Genomic DNA, 23,614 nt, shown 5'->3' with positions numbered 1-23,614 from the left:
ACCTGTTAGCCGTCCTGCAGGGCAAACCCAGGTCCCGGAGCCTCACTTCCATTAAACCGGGGTGACGGGCTGGGGTTTACCAAGCGCCTCCCATTCACGCTCTTGCCAGGTATGTGTCCTCGTTCACGGAAGCGGGGACAGTGCAGTGAGAGGCGCAGGTTCGGGGTCTGAGCACGGAGGAAGGGCAGGAAGCCGGGATTGCAGGGGCTCCCGGGGGAGCAGGCATTTGAGCTGTGTCTGTGCAGACACTTAAGTCACTTAAGCAGTGGAAACTCTCTGCGTTTCCCGTCAGTCTTTCCATGTCGGGTCACAGAGAGCTTTTCCTTCTGTTTAAGGCCCACTGTTCACCCTCCTCGTTGGGGTTGGGGGTGCAGGGCTCCTGCCCCTGTGCGGCCACACACCCTCCGGACAGCCCTGACCTCGGGCCCTGTTGCGTGAGCACAAACGTCTGTCGGGTAACTGCTGACCACAGTCGGTCCGTTCATTATATTTCCCCCACATTTGCTCATAGACTTAACTGTAAACATACTAAACACCCCTTCCTTTTGTAATCTCCGCCGCCCCCCCCCGCGACCCCCTCCCTCCCCCCCCCCCCCCCCCCCGCCAGCACTTTCTCCCACACTTTGGTTACCCGTCGATGTCCTGTCTTCTGGGTACTGCTCTGGGGAGGGGCAGGCCGAACGGGAGCCGCTGAGTTGCACACACTTTCCCAGTGAGTCGCCATTTGCCTTCATGGAGCATTTCCTCAAAGCCACCTTGTGTGGCCTGGCGGGGTGGTTGTCCCCACTTCACAGGTGGGCAGGCTGAGGGTCAGAGACGCCTGCCTGGCCTTTGGCTCGCAGGGCAGGCCGAGGAGGAATGGCCACCCAGGGCTCCTGACTCCCAGCACAGCCCCGCCCCCCACCCCCTCCAGGCCACACTGCCTCCCGGCGAATGCTGAAATGCAGCCAGTGGAGGAAGGACCTGCATCCCAGCTCACTCTCTGGCCGGTTTCCGCACAGAAATGCTGAAGGCGCAGGCCCTGGAAGCCAGTGTTTGGCAATGAGGATGAGAAAGGTTAGAATATCTGGCCAACACAGTGTGAGTCCTTACAGCCCAGCGGTTCTCAACCTGTGGGTCGCGCCCCCTTTGAGGGTCGAACGACCCTTTCACAGGAGTCGCCTAAGACCCTCCTGCATATCAGATATTTACATTACGATTCATAACAGTAGCAACATGACAGTTATGAGGTAGCAACGAAAATGATTTTATGGTTGGGTCACCACAACATGAGGGACTGTATTGAAGGGTCGCGGCATTGCGGCATTAGGAAGGTTGAGAACCACTGCCCTACACAGACCGGTCTCTACAGGCAGCAGCTCATTTAGGGCTCAGAAACGGGAGGGGCGGGGCTGTTACTACCCCGCGGTGCAGATGAGGTTAAATGAGTTACCTCCTCTCCACATTGCCTCTCAGTCCGTGGCTGTCCGTAGGTGACACTAATAAGTTACCATTACAATATTACTTCAGGCCTCCTGAGGTAGCGGCCCCATTCTTGGCATTTCAGGGATGACAGGAAGTCCCTTCACCCTTAAAAGCTGACCACCTCCCGGCGGCCTCGGCGCTCTAGCCCGTGGCGGGCAGCTTTGATCTGGAAGACACAACCTGGTCCCAGGTATTTCTCCACCTGGACGCTCAGGCCTGCTCTCCCTGCCGTAGCTCCCCTTCCTGTGGCTCTCATTGTCCAAACAAAGGGGTTTCCCCACGTGTCGCATTACGTTGCACTGTTACTGTGTCCTCACAAGTGCCCAGCTCACGGCTGTCCCTGCTTCACAAACTCCCAGAGTCTCGGCTCCCCCTCGCTGTCTCCCCAGCTCATCCTGCCACCCTGCTGGGCTCTCTCCACCCACGTTCCTGGCCCACGATGACCTGGCCTCTGGGCTCCTCTCCCGCTGTGACCTCATCTTCCCTGGACCAGCTACTCCGCCCCACGGTCACGCTCCCTCCGGACTTCTTTCTAGCTCCAGGCCCTCCCAAGAGCCCACGTTCACGCTTCCTTCTAGCCGACACCCCACGGGCCCACAGCCTGCGGACCTCACCACCTTCCGCTGCCCCCTGCACATCCCTCGCCCCTCCTTGGCCAGCCTCAACTCCAGGTGCAGTTGTCGCAGCTCCTCCACGCTCCCCGCCCCTGGAGCTGATGGTGCGCCCTCAGCGGAGCAGGCCTGGTTACAGCCTCCGCCACCCCCTGCTCTGCTCTTCTCGGCCTCCTGCTGCTTGTTCGCTGTGGTCGGGGCCCACTGCTTCAGCCCCACGCAGAAGGTGCCTGGGCCCAGAGGTGCCGAGCGGGCTTCAGTACAACAAGAGGATCTGAGAGCAAGGTTACGGCGGTGTCTGGGGGAAAGGGGGGAGGTGGAGTCACTTATGTGTGGGGGGTGTGAGGGGGGCAGGGGGGACGCTAGAGGAGGGGGGAGGCGGGACGAGGGGGACAGGCCCTGCTCCTCACAAGGAGAGGCTGCTATTCCCCCCTAACCAGCTCTCCTGGGTCTGGGAGGAGGTCTTGGAAGATTTCTTCATTCTCAAACCCAACGGACAGGATCTGGAACCTTTCCTAAGCTGTTGCGAGTGTTGGTGACTTATGGCTTTCGAGAAGATGCTTGGTGGCCGTGAGAGCAAGGACATCGAGGCCAGGAATGACTAGGCGGGTCACCTCTTCCACCCCCAGGTTCTACAGCAGGGAACTGAAGCAGGACAGGGCACATGGGCGCCGGTGGCAGAGCCCAGACTCGAACCCATGTATCCTGTCCTGCAGTCCCGGACTCGCTGCCACGGCCTGCCGTCTGTGCCTTAAAAGAAGCAAAGATGTGTTGTCGAACCTGCACTGAAACTCAGATGAAAACTGCTATGGAAGGGCCTGGAGAGGTGTGACATGCTTACCATGTGACCAGGGCCCAGCTGTGGAAGGGCCTGGGGGGTGTGACGTGCTCACCATGTGACCAGGCCCAGCTGTGGAAGGGCCTGCGGGGTGTGACATGCTCACCATGTGACCAGGGCCCAGCTGTGGAAGGGCCTGGGGGGTGTGACGGGCTCACCATGTGACCAGGGCCCAGCTGTGGAAGGGCCTGGAGAGGTGTGACGTGCTCACCATGTCACCTGAACTCAGTCCAGACAGTCCCACCCCAGTCCCCACAACAGCCCTGAGGTGGGGACCATGGCTAACCCCACTGCACTGCAGGGAAACAGACACAGGAGGTGACACAACTACACACACAGGAAGCGACAGAGTCTCAACGCAAAGAGCCTGCGCTTATAACCTCTACTCGAGTCTAGGGCCTCACACACCTCATCGAAATTTCAGCAAACTTTTCCCTGCACGGTTTCAGTTCTGCAGACAAAGGGCCTGGAGCAGGGGTCCTCAAACTTTTTAAACAGGGGGCCAGCTCACTGTCCCTCAGACCGTTGGAGGGCCGGACTATAGTTTAAAAAAAAAACTATGAACAAATTCCTATGCACACTGCACATATCTTATTTTGAAGTAAAAAAACAAAACGGGAACAAATACAATATTTGTATTTGCATGTGGCCGGCGGGCCGTAGTTTGAGGACCCCTGGCCTGGAGGCTGGTGAAGCAGGCACAGTCGGGGGGGAGGCGCTGCCTGTTAAGCTGGGGCTGGCGTAGGGAGCAGGGGACGGAGAAGGCCCCGTGAGCCAGGCGCTGTCTGCGTGTGGCCCCACTTCTCACCGGGGAACCAGGTCAGGGATCCCACAGCCAGTCGGTGGGAGAGCGGGATTTGAACCCCACACGTCCCACTCAGCCAGGAGGCCTCCCGGGCTGCGCGCACAGGACGCGGTGAAACGTTTCTGGGTCAGGAGCTGGGCGTCCGTGTGTCCCAGCGAGGCCTCTGACCTCACATTCCTCCTTCCTCTTATCACCAAGAACCGAAGCTATTGCACAGACTGGCGTTTCCGCCCAGATGGGTAAAAGTGTGAACCAACTTATCAAGCTCAGATTTTTAAAAAAGAAACGAGTTCTTCTAATTTGCCAAACCTTAACTCAAACGCGTTTTTAAACGGAATTGTCCCCAGACCCCCACGCCAGGTCATTTGTCTTTTCAGAGGCCAGTGAACGAATGTGCAGTTTCTGAGCAGAGGCAGCCCCGGCTGACAGAAGGGGCCTGGGAGCCCCACGCCCGGGGCCTGGCTCTGACCTGGGCTTGCTGTGTGACCTGGAGCTGGTACCTCCCACCTCTGGGCCTCGGCGTCCAGAATGCACCGGGTTTGGCTCTGATGAGCTGAAGTTCTAGGGTAGGAGCCTGGGTGCTGGGGTCAGACCGGAGTTCAAACCTCTGCTGCAGCATTTACTAGCCGGTAATCAAACAAGTTGGACAAGTTGCTTAATTACTCTGCGATTCAATTTCTTCATACGTAAAATAGAGATGGATGATACCTGTGTCATAGGTATTGCGATGAGTATGTGAGAAAATTCATATACTTTGCTTGACAAACAAACAGAAGATGTACTCAATATTGGTTAGTCACAGTGATGAGGGTTCTTTATATGTTATTAAAAGTCAGTAAAACCACTCTGCAGTACACCTGCAACTAATATCAATAATCCTATACAATAAAGAGCCAATATGCAAATGGTCATCACACCTCCATGCCTTCACGCTGGAACTGCTCAGACACTCACACAGGGGAGAGAGGAATGGGGACCAGCCAGGCTGCGGCACAGGAGAGGGACAAGCCGCCCGCCCTGCGGTCCTGGGTGCCTGTGGCTGTGGCCCAGGTGAGGCCGCCCATGCACAGTCCCCAGTGGCTGCGGCCGGCCCAGACGAAGTTGGCCCAGGTTCCAGGTGCCTGCGACCGGCCAGAGGAGGGAATCCTGGGTCCTGGGTGGGGGTCCAGGCAGAGGTGTTTAGGGGCAATCAGGCCAGCAGGGGAGCAGTTAGAGGTGATCAGCAGGCAGGCAGAGGGATTAGGGGCAATCAGGCAGGTGAACGGTTAGGAGCCAGTGGTCCCCGATTATGAGAAGCAGTCAGACATCCCCCAACGGGTCCCGGATTGGAGAGGGTGCAGGTCAGGCTGAGGGACTCCCCCACCCCCTCTCCGTGCACAAATTTCATGCACCGGGCCTCTAGTATTGAATATAAACTGTAATTGAAATTAAAAAAACAATTACTAAAGAACCAAGTCATAAAAAGATGAACTTCCACCAGTAAATGTTTACTGAGCACATGTTCTTCATTTGCTGCGATCCCTTTCGGTTGGCTACCCAAACCACTCCAGGCCTCTTTGCCAGCTCCAAGCACCGAGGCTGGGAATCCAGACATCCTCTTTCCCGGTCTTGCTCAAAGCTTGGGATGGCTGTGTGATCCACGCTTTGGCCGTGAGACATAAGCTACTGTTGGTGGCTTCCAGGCGCAGTCACCAGAGGGGAGCCCCTTGCCATCGCCCCTCTGTTTCTTCCCCCTTAAATATGAGCACGTGAGGCGGAGCAGGGGCAGCAGTCTTGTGACGGAGGCACCATCACGTGGAGGAAGAGCCACAAGCCAAGCAGATCACAGTGTGAGGCGGGAAGGAGCCCGGGTCCGGGGTGAACAGAACAGAGGAGCGGCCGCAGCAGCTGACGGGTTAGCCTCCTTGCGACGTGAAAATGCAAACTGTTTATTCAAGCTCCGTCAGCCAGGCTCCCTCTTCCTGGTAGCTGGGCCCGTCCTCTCTCAGACCTCATTCAACAAACATTTACTAAGCTTCTACTGGCGCTGGGCACCATCCTGGGTATTAGGTTTAACAGCCTATTCAGGCAGACAGCCAAGTTCTTTTTTTTTTTCTTTTTAATGCAATAAAAATGTAAGAGGTGGCACAATTGCAGTCTTTATATGGTAGCATGAGGGCAGATGCTTCCTTCTGGACCGAAAGTGCTTTCAGAACAGACACTTGTTTTCCTTACCCAGGCACCTCCAGCCCCTCGCCCAGCCAAGGCTCAGCAAATATTTGTTGAACATGGTGACGTGGTGCTGCTCCCCCGACACAAAGAATGATCTCACCTTGGTGCCCCTTTCGAGTCAGGCTTCAGCCAATAAAATGTGGGCGGAACTGACACATGTTCATTTCAGGCAGAAGCAGATAAGGGCTGCCACTCACCCCCATGCTCTCTTCCCCCTGCTGCCCTGGCCAGTGAAAACCAACCCTGATGTCCAAGCTACTGGCAGTTGAAGGTTGTCACCGGAACATAAGCTAGCCAAACATGATGGACGAGTCCAACAGGTGCATCATTAATTAAATTAACCTATAGATAGATAATGGCAGTGTCGGGAATGGATTTAAGGCGTGAGGAGACCCAAGCAGTTTCCCTACCCCATGGTGACTGCCCCTTCACCCTTCTCTCCTTCCTGATAGGTCCGAGACCAAACGTTATAGCTCGCGTTTTACAAATAATCTTTGCCTTACAACCTTTTTGTAAAACTTTGTTTCAAACAGTTTCATGTGTTAGATTAGCAATTTCAACCTTTTTCATCTCATGGTACACAAACTAATTACTAAAACTTGCGGCACATAACACATATATTTTTTGCTGACCTGACAAAAAAAAAAAAAAAAGGTATAATTTGATTCATTCATACCAGACAGCTTTTGTTGTGTTGGCTGTTGTCATTTTTTTTATTTGACAACCTAAGGGTTTAAAAGAGGTCAGTGCCCCTGACTAAATAGCCAGGTATTACATGCTTTAAGAATTCTAATGGCACACTGGTCGAAAATCTCTGTATTAGGTGGAAAGGCAATAGAGAACAATCTAGTTCAATACCACATATACTTTAAATGTGAGTATCATTTAAAACATGGCTACTTAGCATATTATTGGGCGAATATACGCTGGGTCATTCCCTTGCTCTCATGCTCCGAGCTTCCCAGTCTGACTGTTTAAGACAGTGCTGTGATGAGCTCTTTTGGCCAGAGCTTTTCCTATGCCTTTGATTATCTCCTCAGGATACATTTCCAGAAGTAGAATCACGAATTCAAAGGCAAATTGAAAGCGGTCAGCTTCAGCCAAGACATAACTGCTACGATTCTTCATAAATAGCCAAACTGTTAGATAAGACAAGGGTCTCAAGGTCTGGGCAGTTCTGATGGTTATTTCTTGCTAAATGTAAAAATGTAGCACAATATTTTACAGATGCAGCAGAAAACAGGATGAGCGGACAGGAACAACTGGATAAATGTTGCCAACTGCAAAGAAGAAATCAGCATGCAATGAACAAAACAGTGCCTATCGGCAATGACTGAGCTCCGGTTGGGGAGGCGGAGCTTTGGATAGGAATCCCCTGCCGCCTTCACTTGCTGCAGGTAAACACCACCACCACCACCACCATCACCACCACCACCACCACCACCACCACCACCACCACCACCAACACCACCACCACCACCACCGCCACCACCACCATCACCATCACCACCACCACCACCACCACCACCATCACCACCACCACCACCACCACCACCACCACCACCACCACCATCACCACCACCACCACCACCACCATCACCACCACCACCACCACCACCACCATCACCACCACCACCACCACCACCACCACCACCATCCCACCATCACCACCACCACCACCATCACCACCACCACCACCATCACCACCACCACCACCACCATCACCACCACCACCACCATCACCACCACCACCACCATCATCACCACCACCACCACCATCACCACCACCACCATCACCACCACCACCACCAGCAACACCACCACCACCATCACCACACCACTCACCACCACCACCACCACCTCCACCACCATCACCATCACCACCACCACACCACCTACCACCATCACCATCACCACCACCACCACCACCACCACCATCACCACCACCACCATCACCATCACCCACCACCACTACCACCACCATCACCACCACCGCCACCACCACCACCATCACCACCACCACCACCACCACCACCACCACCATCACCACCACCACCACCACCTCTACCACCATCACCATCACCACCACCACCACCACCATCACCACCACCACCACCATCACCGTGCCTCACTTTCTGAATAGAGTTCCCCAAGGGACGAGCCCCGTGAATTCGGTAACAAAACTGCTTTCCAAAAATGGAAAGAACTTGGTACCTCCTATGGCTGCTTTGCCCTGGTGAGCGGAGCCCGCACGACTGTCCCTGCTTACAGTTAAGTCTGCCACTTCCGTTCGAGCAGCCATGGTCTGAAGAGGGGGCTTATATTGTAGGTACTGTTAACTGAGCTAGAAAGCATTCTGTTTCCTCATCTTTCAAAAAAAAATCCAAAAAACCAAAGTGACAACCCTTTACCAAACAGCTAAACAAAGTAACTATTAAACAGTAAAAGAGTAAATAATCCAACACCATGAATTATTTAAAAAATAAACTCTTAGATTTAAGTAATACAGTATTTTAGATTCTTAAGAAATAAATCTCTATTCTTTTCTTACTAATCCCCAATTATTGTCAGTCACAGTCTATTGTTATCCTAGTCTTGGTCCTCTGATTATGATCAGGGTGGCTAGCTAGCTTAATTAGGTAGACAGGAAGGCGAGGGCGGTGGGGGTCGAGGGTGGGGGAGGGGGAGCGTTGCCCAGAGAGGGTAGAGGTATCTTGGCCTGAACAATGAAAGCCGCCATAAGTTAGATCAAAAGCAGCCATAAACCAAGGACAGAGGTATCTCTGGCCTGAGCAGCTGGGAGAGCCATAAGGGAGATCAAAGCAACTCCAACCAGCAAGATAAGGGGGGAGGAAGACACACATTCATGGAGAATAAAGAAAAGTCACAGGAAAGAAGAGGCCGTTTCACTCTTTGAGCAGAGGAGCCAGCGGTTTCAGTCTCACGGCTTGGCCAGATAAGGTTGCTAGGTCGCGGAGGGCAGGAGAACGTTGCAAAATTAGGGAAAAGAAAGAGGGGGGCGGGCACCGTGTGGGCTTGGCCTTTGAACTGGTGCTGTGTCGCAGGATGAGCAGTGAGACAAGCATGGGGTCCTGGCTGAGGGAGGGTGGCTAGAATGCCTAATCCCTCAAGACAAGGAGAGCAGCGGCCACCCTCTTTAGGGGACACCCCTGTCTCGCCTTAGCCTTGGAATAGAAACGTAGAGTTAGGAGTTTTAGAGATGGCATCTGCTTGCAATAAGGTTTCTGTACTTCTCACCTACCACCGTTTGCCCGTGGCTTCATTCTTTGCATCTATCTGGACAAGAACCCGGGAAAGAAATCACCCTTGCACCTGCTCACCAAAAAACAAAACAAAACAAAAACAAGCCAACAACAACAAACCCCCACCCCCTCGAATCAGTTAGAACGGGCCGTTCTAGCTGGAGGGGAATGAAAGAGCCCTTGTGGGTGGATGGGAGGCCCTGTCTGGCTTCCCACGCCAGGGTCCATTACTCTGGCTCCTGAGTGCGCTAACCCCGAGCTGGGCCTCTCCGGGCCCTGGATGAGCCGACAGGAGGGGCTGGCATATGACTGGACTGTCACCTCTCTCCTCCTGAGGGACAGGGCAGCCCTGGACCCTAAGGGAGGAGCACAGTCCTAGAGGGACTGAGAAAGGACGCTCAGAAGAACCCCAGCCCTCCCCACCCCCCCAGTTTGGCTAGACATCAAATGGCTGCAGCATCAGAAACGGTGCATATGGACAGTGAACTGGTGGCCTTCCCCCAACGATAGGACTAGCAGCACTCAGTGTCAGTGTTACTTTACTCTTCGAATCGAATGTCAGGGACCTTTGATTGTATTCTGAACATTGCGTAATAGGTTGCAGACACTCCGGACTCCGTTTGTTCTTCTGAAGAGTGTTGCCTTTTAACTTATTTTTGATTTGCTTCTTTATTTGTTTTAGCCGTCAGCTCACTTGGCTGAACTCGCCGGCTGCGGCTGCACGTATTGGCTCCTCTCCGGTGCACGGGAGCTGAGACCTCAGCGTCTGCCCTGCTCGGGTGGGGCCCAGGGACCTGAGCGGAGTCCACACAGAGCGTGAGGCTCTGCCTTCAGCCTCCCTCTCCTTCCCAGGGCTCTGCCCTCTGGCCTTTCACACCAGCACAGCTGTGGCTTCTATCCTGTCCTCACCACCCACCTGGCCTGGCTGCGGCCCTCCCTCAGGCAAAAAGCTACAAAAAGTAGAAAGCTGGTCCCGGGCTTCCCCTCTCTCCAGTGTTGACCCCCGTCCTCTCTGTGTGCGTTGGCCGAGCTCTCATCCTCCTGTCGCCCGAGGCCTGTGGCTCACAGCAGCGGCTCAGCCCTCACCGAACGCAGCACGCAGCACGTTTGTTAGTCTCTCTGAAAGAGCAAAGGCCTTCTCAGAATCCCCCAGCACATTACTCTCTGTTTAATTGGCCAGGACTGTGTTCGTCTGCTCTTTCTTCACCCCTTTGTTCTGGGACTCGTTTGCTTGCCCTGAAGCGGGTAAACAGAATTAGGGTTTGATGAGTAGGGAAGGAGGTGGGAACAATTGAAACCGCTGGATCTTGCCACACAGGACTTTTCAGGGCCTTTCATAGGAAGGTGTGCTTGTTGCTCTCCAATTTCTCCCACTCTCTTACCCACACACGTCTCACACCTGTTCATTCGATTACGAAACCCTCTCCCCACAGGCCTGTGTCAGAAAGGGGACACTCGGGACAATGGGCTGGTCGGGAAGCAGCGAGGTGCCAGGCCTCACTGTGGTCACAGCACTCGGGGCGCTTCCCGCTGGGCAGCCTGACCAGCAGACTGGCTCTGTCAGTGTTCCCAACTCAACAGCCAGGCTGTGACCATGGCAATGGTTTGGACCAAAACTCGAAGTTAAAGCTTTCTTTTTTCTTTTTTAAGTCCTCACCGGAGGATATTTTTCCGTTGATTTCTAGAGCAGGTGGAAGGGACGGGGAGAGACAAAGAGAGAGAACTATCCATGTGAGAGAGACACATGGATTGGTTGCCTCCTGCACGTGCCCCCAACCAGGGCCGGGGATCGAGCCTGCAACTGAGGTACATGCCCTCGACCGGAATCAAATCCGAGACCCTTCAGTCTGCTGGCCGACTCTCTGTCCACTGAGCCAAACCGACTTAAAAGCTCATGGCTAAGCTTTTACTGAATCGATGCTGAGTCCTGAACTGGACGGAATTTCAGGACCAAGGAAATGCGCGCAGAAACACATGGCGTGTGGTGGGATTGGAGGGATCTGTCTTTTTCAAAAAGGTCCTACTGGTACGTTTACGTCATCTTTTCCATCGTATTCTAAAAGGGGTTTTTAACTGTTTTTAGGGGACAATCAGTGGTTTTAGAGAAAGGCGTCCCCCGCACCAGGGTCTGGGACCTGCTGCGCCGTGAGTCCATGCAAACCACCCCTCCCTCGGCCCAGTGAAGCTTAATGATCAGACCAGAGCCCTGGCCCTGCGTGTGGCCCTGGGTGCAGGAAAGGCTCGTCTTCCTTGGTTTTTTTCTGAGTTACTCACCTTCCTGGGACAGTTTGTCAAAAACCGAGACAACACTTACTTGGCCGCCACAGCTGTCCAGCCCAGCAATCGGTCCCGTTCGGGAAAAACTCCACAAGAAACTGGCGAGAATGCCCACTGGCTGAGGTCTATCCCGGTGTCAGGAGCTGAAATGCATGCCTGTGGGGGGAGGGATGCAGAGAGAAAACATATACGCATCTGTTTCACTGTCTATGTGCCCGGAAGTGCTTTAAACTATTTGATTTTGAATTGGGAACATACTCACATTTCAGCATTCAGAAGGGACAGCAGTGTCGTCAGTGACTTGTCCCTGACTGCCCCCGCTGGGCCCCCTCCTGAGAGTCCCCGTGTGCCGTTCAGAGGTACGTCATGCTCACGACTGCAAGTGAAGTCACTCCCCCCTTTTACACAGATGATAGCGTATTGCACCCCCTTCTCTGGACTCGGCTTTTGCACTTAACATGTAGGGATGGGTCGCCATTGCCTCCAGACCATTCTGCTTTCTTTTGTTTTTCTTAGGTTACACCCCCAGCATTCCTCTAGCTTTCTGTATAATCATTAGGATTACCCCTTTCAGTGACTTCGGTTTTGCAGGGTGACGGGGCCGCAGTTTAATGACAACTTCCTCCTCTTGAGCATTTAGGTCATGCCTCCTGTTGCCATGACAGGGCCAGGCAGCTATGACTTGCGATCCTCCCATGTACCCGTGTCTTCCCTGAGGGGCTGACAGTCACGTGGGGGAGCAGCCGGGGAAATGAGAGCACAGCGCACCCCCCTCCAGCCTCTGGTGCAGCCTGGCCTCCCGCCTGGAAGAGGAGAAGAGGTGTTGATGGATCTGCCCAGGCTCTGGCCTGGGAATGAGCAAGCTGGGCTTAGTCATCAGGCGTGTGAGCGTGTGAGCTTGGTTCGTGTGCTCACCTCACACACAGATCCAATCTCCGCCTGCGGCCACGTCACTGCCCAGGGCCCCAGCCGTGGCCAGTTCATGGGGGGATAAAGGAAGAATTACAGGGAAGCACTTACCATATGCCAGCACATGACGAGTAGATGAATGAAATGATGCCCAGTTTCATGAATAATCAGGATAATCTCAAACAACAATGCGTAGCATTTCACAGCCCCCAGATTGGCAGAAGCTTTTTATTCTGGAGAAGCAAAGCAGTTAGGTCTCCGATAAGCTCTCAGTGGGGTGTACCCTGGCCCAGCCACTCTGCGAGCAATTTGCTAACACCTGGTCAAACGGAAGCAGTGCCCGCTGCATGGACGTCTGTTCTCGTTCGTGTGTTCCCAGTGCTCTGGCCTGTCTGGCTGGAAAGACAGGCCCATTCCAGGGCCTTCCAGTTCTCAGTGTCAGCAGGGCCAGGCGCCCTTTCGTGCAGACGGACCCGCAGAGCCCACTTCTCATCCGGCGCCTACACTCCAGGAAGCTGTGTTCTCTGCCCTGATAGTCGGGCCAGGTACCAGGCAACTGGAACGCCCGCAGACATTGTTCACACCGGCCGGGCCCAAGTCTGCCTGGCCTTTCCCACGGAAAGGGAAATAGAGGCTCCCCTCGGCCCTCTGCCTCGTGCCCAGCCCTGGTGCTTCCCCACGGGGCCCTGCGGGGCCTGGCATGACGCTTGTCTCCGTGTAAGTGACAGCAACAGCAACACATCTCCTTTCAGTGGCATTAGCCTCTCCATGTCATCACTCAGTCACCTCCATAAATTAAAATTCCGCGGGTGCAATGCATACACTCACCCGCGGCCTGAGAAATTCCTCCCCGGTGCACAGGGACATGACACCAGGTTGGCTGGTTCTAGCGAAACGCTGGAAAGGACTCGAATGTCCGTCAGCGTGAGAATGATGAACTCGCTGTCCCACGGTCTGACAGTGGGTGACCAAAGCCGTAAATTGGGGAAGACTAGAACCCGGGCGGGCACAGCGAATGAACGCGGCAGGTGGCGGAATACATCAGGGTTTCCTTACATGAGGTGTGAGAATGTTTAGAAGACAATACTATGCATTGTTTACAAAGCATACTCATATGATGAGAACATAAAGACATGGAAGGGAAAGGTTCTCTCCAGCCTGGGACGTGGTTTCCCCCGGGGGGGAGGGGTGGGCGGGGGGCGGGGGGAAGGGGTTAGGAGAGGATTCAAAGGAGGTCTCACCTGCATCCGCGATGTTGCATTTCTTTTCGCCTCTACTTGCGATGTTTTATTTCTTTAAAATCAAACAAATATTTGACTGTGAGGCAGTGAAATGTTGAGATTTGTTCGGTCTGCCTGGTAGGTACGTGGATGTTTGCTGTTCTTTTTTTGACACTTTCCTGCATATTTGAGCCATTTCATAATGAGAAGAAGACATGACTTAGGCTGCAGGAATGACCTCGAGGTCCTATACAAGGACGACAGGAAAGGGTGCCAGCCAGCTCTGTCCCCACCTCGACCTGTCCAGTTTCCTCCTCTCCCCTGACGTCTTATTCTTTTTATTTATTTATTTATTTATTTATTTATTTATTTATTTATTTATTAATGTATTAAATATATTTTTATTGATTTCAGAGAGGAAGGGAGAGGGACAGAGAGATAGAAACATCAGTGATGAGAGAGCATCATTGATTGGCTGTCTCCTGCACGCCCCCCACTGGGGATCGAGCCCGCAACCCCGGGCATGTGCCCTTAATCGGAATCGAACCTGGGACCCTTTGGTCCACAGGTCAACGCTCCATCCACTGAGCCAAACCAGCTAGAGCCGTCTTATTCTTTTTTTAATTGCAGACTTTTTAGGAAAGGGGTGAACGCTCGCACCCCACAGAGGATATGCCCTTATGCTGATCAAGAATTAAAAAATGACGTCGCACAGCTCAAAAGGCTAGCTCAATTAATAGCAGGACCCCGCTTTATTTCTCAGGAGGAATAAGAAAGAGAGACATATTCTTTCTCTTCTAACAGAAGTAGTAGTTGTTTAACAATTTCTAAAAGGTCTAATACAACTTTTCTGATTAAGTTTTTCAGAATCTGCATGAATCAGAATTACTTCACCTATAATAACAAGCTCTCTATACCTTAAAGTACTTCTTTTGTTTTTACCAAAAGCAGAGGGCATATTTTATTTGTTCCTCTCAATATTTCTACACATCCCTAGAAATATTTCATAGCCCTTGCATTAGCCCTGAGGTCTTCAGCAGCAAATATCAAATGCACAGCGGCTTAAACAGCAAGGACATTCGATGAGCTGATACAGCAGGAGGGGACAAATGGTGTGGGGCCTGGTGTGGCCGCTCAACCACCTCTCCAGGACCCAGGCCCGCTCTTCCAGGAGTTTGCAGCCACTCTCCCAGTTGGCCCTTGATGGTCTCCACCTTCTGGCATTCACCCTCCACCGCTTGCCAGGGCTGGTCTGCGTGGCCTTGGCCCTGGTGAAATGTGGGAGGTGTGGGTGCGGCAGAGGGGTGGCATTGCTTCTGAGATTCAGTTATATAAAGACTCTGGCTTCACCCTGAGTTCACACTGTCTCTTGTTCCTCTCTCTATGCCCCTCGCCCCCCTCCCCCACCCCCCACCCCCTCGCATCTCCTATTCTGGGAAAAACACGCTGTCATCTTGCGGCCCGCAGGGGGAGGCACTGAAGCTCGCGTCCGCAGCCAGCTGAGCACTGATGCCCACCCACAGTGACGACAGTGTGTCTGGAAGTGGCTTCTTCCACCCCAGTGACCTTGACATGTCTGCAACCCTTGCTGCCAGCTTGCCTGCTGAGTCAGACACCCCGAGCCGGACTACCCGGCTAAGCCACTTCCGGGTCCCAATCCACAGAAGCTGTGTGCGATGAGAAATGTTTGCTGTTTTAAGGCCTGAGCGTTTAGGTAATTTGTGGCACAGCATAGTAACCAATGCCTCGGGGTCTGCCGTGTTCCCCTCAAGATGGCCGCCCTAGCTCCCAGCACCGGGGTCTCACCCAACAGCCTCTCAGTCAGGAAGAAAGTGTGGCGGGGAAAAGGGGCTCCCCTCATGTTCCTTCCTCCTTTTACCACGGAGGAAGCCTTTCTTAGAAGCCTCCAGCTGCTTACCCTTCTTGCAGCCCCAGTGGGTAAGGGGCCTCTGCCCCTCTCTGGAGCCCCCCTCCCCCCACCTCCCAGCTCCAATGTCTATTTTTTGGTCTTTGTATCTTAATAGCAAACATTCAGTAACAGCAGGGAAGACAGACAACATGAAGGCCGCATGCCTTCCTGCAGGACAGCTCAGCTGGAGAGCACAGTGAGTGGGGGACTCTACCCTGTGCTGAGAATGCTACAGACACCATGCGGCTGCCATCAGTAAGACATTTATTTTTAAAACATTCCAAATGCTGGCACTGTCCAGAAAAAATGACCAGGTTTATTTATTTATTTTTTTAAAATATATTTTATTGACTTTCTACAGAGAGGAAAGGAGAGGGATAGAGAGTCAGAAACATCGATGAGAGAGAACCATCAATTCAGCTGCCTCCTGCACACCTCCCACTGGGGATGTGCCCGCAACCAAGGTACGTGCCCTTGACCAGAATCGAACCTGGGACCCTTGAGTCCACAGGCCTGACACTCTATCCACTGAGCCAAACCGGTCAGGGCGAACAGGTTTATTTATATTGTGATAAAGTGGAACCGCTGCAACTTGTTCCTGAAACAGTTTGACTTGCATTAATGCTTCATGTCCCCACATTTATGTTAAAAAATTCACACACAAATGAAAATGGAAAAACTGCCAATATCTGATTTCTGTCCCCTACTTTCCACTTGCAATCATATACTCAGGTACCTCTTGACCCAATGGAAAAAATATTTAATGTTCAGAGCTTCCAATAACAAGAGAAATATTTTTTTAAAAATTTTAAAATTGATTTCAGAGAGGGAGAGAGAGCAATAGAAACATCAATGATGAAAGAGAACCATTGATTGGCCGTCTCCCATGCTGGGGATCCAGCCTGCAACCTGGGCATGTGCCCTGACTGGGAACGGAACCGTGACCTCTTGGTTCCTAGGTTGACGCTCAACCACTGAGCCACACCAGCCCGGTGAGAAAGATACACTTTTTAAAGAATGAAATGTCCCCATCACAGCGGATTCTGGAGCACTGCTCTGCGGACCTGGCGTGCTAGCTGGGTGTCTTTGGCGTAGTTGTTACCCGTTGGGGTGGATAGCACACAGGTTGGGTCGTCCCAAAGGCCAACCAGACGGGCCCTGCCTCCTGCAGAGCCCCAACGGCTGCAGACCTGGAAGGCAGACCTGGTTCGAAGTCCTGAGCAGTTTCTCGCACCAGACGCTGGGAGGGAAGCTTGCGGAAAAGTGCAGTGTAATTTCACCCAGCGCCCAGGACCAGGCCCGTGAGGCTGAGGTTTCCTCACCCCTCCAGTAGAGGGCGCACTCGCTCGCTCGAGCTACTGCCGGGGCTTGACGCCCGGTTGGTCTGGGCCTGTAGGGAGCCCTGGTAGAGACCCCGTACTCACCCTTCTCCTTTGGCGGGAGCCCCGAGCCGGAGGCGGCTGGTGTTCCGGCTCATGTCTCGCTGTCCTCTCCGACTCGTCTTCAAGTCACTCACCCTCCATCCGGTTTCCTCAAGTCAGCAGAAGGCAGCCCTGCTCCTCCCAGCCCCCAAGGCGTCTCCTGGGCTCATCCTGCCCAGCCAGACCCGCCAGTCTCAGCAGCAATGGCTTCACTGCCGCCTTCCTCAGCCACCGCCCTGGCCGGGCAGCCGCCTCCCGGGAGGATGCAGCACGGTCCTCCCCCAGCCTCCAGCCGGCCTCATTGCTGGGCTCTCCCACTGCCACCTCGCCCAGCCCCTCCCCAGTGTCCACAAGGGCACCCTCTGTTCCACCTCAGCACCCTGGCCCACCTTTCCGGAAGCCTTGCCCTTCTCCGCGTGGATAACAATAGAAACCCCACATGCCAGGCATTTTACAGCCACATCTGCAACCTTTAAACTGCTGCGCAGCGTAGGCATTATTGTCCCGTCTACAGATGAGGAACACTGAGGCCCAGAGCGGTTACACAGGTCGCACTGCCTGTGAATGGCAGGGCTGGGATCCAACCTGCGTCTACCCCGTGTTACCGCCCCCATCCTGCCCGCCCCCCCTCCGTGAGGAGCTGGTGCTCCCTGCCACAGCACCCACCCCCTTCCCCTCGGCTCCTTCAGACCCGCAGCCCGCAGCCTGCCACGCGCTCCCGGGGCTCCAGCCACGCTGCTCGCCCTCAGCCTTTCTGGCAGGAGTCGCAGCCGCACAGCTCGGTGCCTGATCACAGGCCGCCTTGCCTGGCTCTCTGGTTGCTTCACATTTGCCTGTTTTGTTCCCAAGAAACCGGAAGTGTCTGAGTTCAGGATGGCACTTCCACACAGTCCTGTCCCCCAGGCCCCGGAGGTGCGGGGTGTGCCGTGCTCAGCGGGCTGACCTGCTTTCCCAGGAAGGAGGCCGGGCGATGCCCAATGCTGACGGGCTCCCCCTCCCCCCAGCAGCAAGCCTGAATCTCTGCGTGTACACACACACACACACACACATACACACACGCACACACATACACATGTGTGCACACATACACATGCACGCACACACATGCACACACGTGTTCTCTGTTTATACACACATTTAATCCAAAGTCTCCTTCCAGAGGAGGCAGTTCCATACGTGGAGCTACCTACCCAAGTGAGGGAACCCCTTGCTCCCTGAGCCCCGGGCGCTGCCCTCGCTGTGGAAATCCATCGGGTCAGTGAGGCGCAGAGATGCTGGGGGCCCCCGGGACCTGAGGCATGGCTGTCACACCCCCACGGAGCGAGAGCTGGACTGGCCACTTGGGGGCGGGGTAGTTGGTGTCTCAGTTCTAATTCTGGTCCTGCCTCTGGAGGGTCTGGGGACCCGTGGGGCGGGCGGGGGGGGGGGGGGGTGCTGTGAAAATGTCAGGTTGTGAGGAAGAATCTGCTCTCCAGAGCCGCGGGCACGGCTCCAGGGGAGTGAACAGCGCCCCCCCCCCCCCCCCGCACTCCCCTGGCCCCAGGCCCCACTTCCTGGGCTTCAAACCTCTCGGCCCTGGTCCCGATGCCATGTCTGTCCCCCACCCGGTTCATCCTGGGGCCAAATGGCGCATCTCCAACTTCTCATCCCAGAGTGGGGAGAGGCGGGTCCAAGCCCAACACTTAGAATGTTCTCGGCTTCAGCGGACTTTTTCCCCGGACGCCTTGGAGATGGCATGAAGTTTGGGTTTGGTGAGAGGGTGGCAAAGGGTCAGCGGTCAGCGAAGGGCCGGAGAGAAGAGGTGGTGAGGATGGCGGGGCGATGGGTGGGCCCGAAGCTCAGCTTGTCTTCCTTCAGGGTTCTGCCCGCAGCCAGGCCTCACAGGGGGACAAACAAGCAAATAGGCACAGGGAGCTTTGTAAGAGGAACAATGAAAACAAGTGAGCAACATACCATGCACCACGGGGGTCTGGCAAAGCAGCCGGGGGGGGGGTCACGGTGGGGGCAGGGGTGGTGGGAGTGCCCCCCCTGCCCCCCCGAAAGCAGAGCCAGCTGCCAGGCTGCAGTGGGAGGGGCCTGTCCCGGGAGGGAGCCAGCGTTGAATTCCTCGGCTGCCCCAGCCCCGTGGCCTCGCAGCCTGGGGGGGGCGGCCCTCTGATACCATCACGGAAGTTTTGCAACTCAGGGTGCCAAGCCTTCTGGGCCAGGGCTGAGCGGTGCCCGCCCCGTGGGCCCGGCCCTGCCTGGCAGCTGACAGGCTCCCAGGCGCACCAGCCGAGCAGAGGCCAGGACTCTGCCGGAGATGAAGTAGCCGCGCCATGAAACCAGGGGGCCTGGGCACCTGCTCACACCTGGGCCTCCTTCGCCCCGTCCTGGCTCAGCGCAGGGCAGCAGGCCCAGGCACACCGCCCAGGGGGCCCCGCCGCCCCGAGAGCCGCCCCATTCCAGGCGCGGGGCCGGCAGGGAAGCTTGGCAGCCGGTTCCCACGGCAGGGCCGCCCCGGCTCGGGCTCGGACAGGCCAGCTGAGGGGTGCCTCCTCCCCACCCGGAGCCCCAGGCCGAGGAGATGGAAGAACAGGTGTTCAAGGGGGACCCGGACACCCCTCACTCCATCTCCTTCTCGGGCAGCGGCTTCCTCTCCTTCTACCAGGCCGGGGCGGTGGACGCCCTGCGGGACCTGGCCCCCCGGATGCTGGAGACAGCCCATCGCTTCGCCGGGACGTCGGCGGGTGCCGTGATCGCCGCCCTGGTCATCTGCGGCATTGAGATGGGTAAGGCCTCAGCTCCCGGAGCTTCGGGGAGGGGGTCCCCCAAGGTATGCTTAGGGGAGAAAAGTCAGAGCTCCTGGGAGACAGGGGGAGGAGGTGGGTCGAGTGGGTTGGCGGTGGCTGTGATGTTTGAGGCTGGAGTCTGCCGGGTGCCAGTCTCTGACCCACAGGAGCTTGGCCCCATCTCTCTCTCTCGCTCCTGCTCTCACCTGTGAGGCCCCGTCTCCCTCAGTTTGAGGCAGGAGGTCCCCCCTGACATCCTGGTCTGGGGACTTACAGGGGGCACAGTCAGACGTGGGGGAAGGGTCCCTGCCTGGCACGTGTGAACGGCCCATGTCTGTACCGCCTGGGTGGGGATGGGTGGCCAGGCCACCTTCCAGGTGAGGAGAGGGGGCGCCTGGGGGCTGCGGTGGGTGCAGGCAGGATGGGAGGAACTGGGAAGGAGTGTGGACGCTCTCATTTCACCTTTCGCCGCCAGTCCAGGGCCCAGAGAGAAGGATGGGCCACATCGCTGACCCCAGGGCGAAAGCCCCGTCCGTGCAGGGGGGCACGCTCCCTGCAGCCCTGACAGCAGACCTCCACCGGGCACTGGAGGCCCAGAGCCCATCCACACGGGACCCTGGGCGCAGTGATTCGTGTACTGAGCTCCTGCTCTGTGCCCAGCTCTGCTCAGGCACAAGGGACAGAGTCCCTGTCCTCATGGAACAGAAATTCTAGGGAAGGAGACACATGATAGACAGCCACACAGTAACCTGGTGTCACCACAGGAAGCGCAAGATCCATGAATAAAATGACGGCAGGAAGAGGTTGGAGAATAAAGTGGGGACTATTTCAGAAAGAGTGATCAGGGAGGCCCTCTTGGAGGAGGCGGCATTCAAGCAGAGACTGAGAGAAGAAGCCATTCGAAGGTCAGGCAGGAAAGAATGTTCTAGGCGAGGAGCAGCCAGGGAGCTGGTGGCGCTGGAGGGTGGGGGAGGAGAGGGTGAGGGGTGGGGGAGGCTGAGAGGCCGGCAGGGACCAGATCTCCTCCAGCCTGAGACAGAGGACAAGCTCTGATCCCTCCCCGAGAGGCGGGGCACAGAGGCTGTGAGGGAGGCGATGTGGGGGCGGCTAAGGGCACACACACCTGTGGGTTGGACCCAGCCCTGCCATTTCACAACGTGGACCTGGGGAAATCACTGCATGCTCTGTGCCTCAGTGTCTGCACCTGTGAAGCGGGGCTTCTACCAGTACCCAGCTCCCAGGGTGGGAACAGGAAGCATGGCAGGCGGAGGGAGGGGAGGGCGGAGAGAAGCGCCTGGGTGGCTGGATTCAGGATGCACTTTGAAGCTGGAGCCCATGAGCCTGGCTGAGGGGCCGGTGTGTGAGGAGGAGATGCCCCGGGCTCCATCCTGCGTGCTGGGCAGGAGGTCTTCGTCTCTTTTTAAAGGATAATAAATGCCCTTCATTGAGTACCTTCTCTGGGCAACGTTAATTTTTCTTTTGAATAGTTCACGTGCAATAAACAAATTCTCACTGTACAGAATTCAAGCAATGCCAAAGTATATGGAGTAAAAGTATATGGAATAAAAGTAGATAGAGTAAAAAAATCCTCCACTGACCTCCACCCTTCGCCCCACACTCGCCACAATCCGCTCTCCCTCCTGTAGCCAGTGCTAAGGGCTCTGCCCGGATCCTTCTAGATCAGCGGTTCCCAGCGTGGGGCACACACCCCACAGGGGAGCAATTTGATTTTAAGGGGGGCATTCGAGAATGAGTTATTAACAGTGAATGTTTTACATGTCTTATGGTTCTAGGGGCCTCATATACAGTATATAAATATATATTGTGACATATTTATGCATGTCAGTTTTCTATTATATGTTTTGAAACTTTATTTGTTATGTTTTCCAAATCATTTCACGATATTATTATTTTTTAACAATTTCTTAGTGATTTCTTCCTCAGAACTTCAACTGTCCTTTCGTCCTTTTATTTTCTCTTTCATGGGTGCCTTGTTCTTTGGAAGCTTGTTTAGACCAAGTGATGGCCTTTTATGCTCCTCCACGTGACTAGGAGTTCACTTTTTGAATAATAAGAATTATATGTCACGGGGGCAGGGGGACATCAGGGTTTAGAGATGCTTGGGGGGGGGGGGCTGGCCAAAGAAAGGTTGGGAGCCGCTGCCCTGGATCTTTCTTCACACAGAATCCTGTGCACGAGGCAGCTAGTGCTTCAGTCACACAATGGGCCCGGGACAGGCCTCCGGAGCGGGGCAGGGGGCGCCCCTCTCCCTGACCTGGGTTCACAGAATCCCTGCCTCAGATTTCCTCCCTTTCCGGTGTCTGTGTCGCTCACCTGGGCCACTGCGCCCGCCCCCTCGTGTCGTGTCTCCACTTAAAATGACCATCTGGGGGAATCAGAGATGGCTGCATCCTCTGGCACTCAAGGACTTTACAGAATTAACCCATTTCAATCAACCCCATAAACAGTTCCCCGAACCCACCTGGCCAGGCTGTGACGGGCTGGGCAGCAGGGGGAGGAGCGGGGCCGGGAGAGGGGCAGCTGGCTGGACCGGGGCTAGGCCGCGTGCTGCCCGGATGGGGAGGGCAGTCCAGGGAGGGGTGAGATGCAGGGGGCGCGCGCTTCTCGCTCACAGCCTGTTCACGCGCTGAGCCACGTCACTCCAGCCCACTCCCCCCCCACCCCCCGCTCCCCGCCACGGCGCTTCCTACTACCCAGCACTTCCTTATTTCAGGCAGTGCTCAGGCCTCCGGGTCTCAACTCATTCAGCCCTCACAACAGCCCTCTGAGGGGAAACTATGATCGTCTCCATTTACAGGGGAGGGAACTGAGTCACAGACAGCTTAGCTAACTCGCCTGCGGGCACACAGGCAGCGCTCGCTACAGCTGGGGTTTGAACCCCGCTTGGCCAGCGTCTCCACGCTCACCTTCTAACCTGCTCTGCAGATGCTGGTGGTGTCACTAGTGAGGTCAGGGAGGTCTCTCTGAGCAGGTGGGATTTGAACTCAGACCTGGGGTAGGGGGAGATAGTCTCCACTCAAAGGGACCAGTGACGTGTGTAACATCGGTCACCAGTTCGAAGCACACCAGGAGCCGGGACTTGGTCTCCTGACCGCCTTTGAGGCTCTCGGCCTCTCCCAGGATATATTCCATGAGGACTGTCTCAGGGTCCCTCCCGCCATTCTGTCGTTTTAAACAGCACCGCACCGAGCGTCCGTGTTTGTGTCGGCCATGCCCACCTGGAATGTTTCCCTCTGGTATGCATCGCATTAACCATGCCGGACGTGGCTTAATTACTCTCCCAGGTGGTTGTACCAATTTAACCACTAATTTCCCCACGATGTCATCAGCCCTTGGTGCTGTCAGACTGCAAAGTATTAATTCAATTTAATGAATGCAAATGATGTCTCACTTTATCTAATCTGCATATCCTGGTTACTAGTGAGGCTAAGCATCTCTGTGTTCATTGATCGCTCGTGTTTGCTCTTGTGTGACTTGCCTGCTGGTGACCTTTTCCTGTTTTTTTCTACGGGGTTAGCTTTTTCTCTGTAATTTGTAGATGTTCTTTCCATCGTCTGCACGTAACCATTTGTCAGTTACAGACACTGCAGCCGTCTTATTCCACTCCATGGGTTTGTTGTTATTTTGATGATGAGGGCTCTTGTCCTTCAGAAAATTTTAATGAGTCAAATGTACCAGTCGTTTCCTCTTACAACTTGTGTTTTTTTTAGTATCTTGACTTTGTTATAATGATTTCTCCTCTAGTTTCTTTCAAAGGTTTTTAAGTTTTGCTCTTTCATATTTAGGCTGGAATTTATGTCGTGGCTAGTTTGAGGTAGAAACCCACATTTTAATGATTTTGCCAAGTGCTAAGCGAACCAATCGTCCCACCCCATTTACCAGCAGCCCTTTGTG

The 23,614-nt window shown here is 54.9% G+C and overlaps 1 protein-coding gene across 3 annotated transcripts in view; it reads left to right on the top strand.

Moving 5' to 3' along the window:
- Positions 1-19,160: 19,160 nt before the first annotated feature.
- PNPLA1 (patatin like phospholipase domain containing 1) overlaps positions 19,161-23,614 on the top strand; it is a 43,901-nt gene continuing 39,447 nt past the window's right edge. The window contains exon 1 of one of the 3 annotated variants that reach the window (XM_036317121.1): positions 19,161-19,699. In XM_036317121.1, the coding sequence (XP_036173014.1) occupies positions 19,495-19,699 (205 nt within the window). In that variant the 5' untranslated portion in view covers positions 19,161-19,494. The remainder of the gene's footprint in view (positions 19,700-23,614) is intronic. The other 2 variants (XM_036317120.1, XM_036317119.1) reach the window with 2 other exon arrangements.

The sequence above is a fragment of the Myotis myotis genome, unplaced genomic scaffold, assembly GCF_014108235.1.
Source record: "Myotis myotis isolate mMyoMyo1 unplaced genomic scaffold, mMyoMyo1.p scaffold_m19_p_7, whole genome shotgun sequence".
In the NCBI taxonomy this organism is placed as follows: Eukaryota; Metazoa; Chordata; class Mammalia; order Chiroptera; family Vespertilionidae; genus Myotis; species Myotis myotis.
The sequence above is the reverse complement of the archived record's forward strand: the minus strand, read 5'-3'. Positions and strand labels throughout refer to the sequence as shown.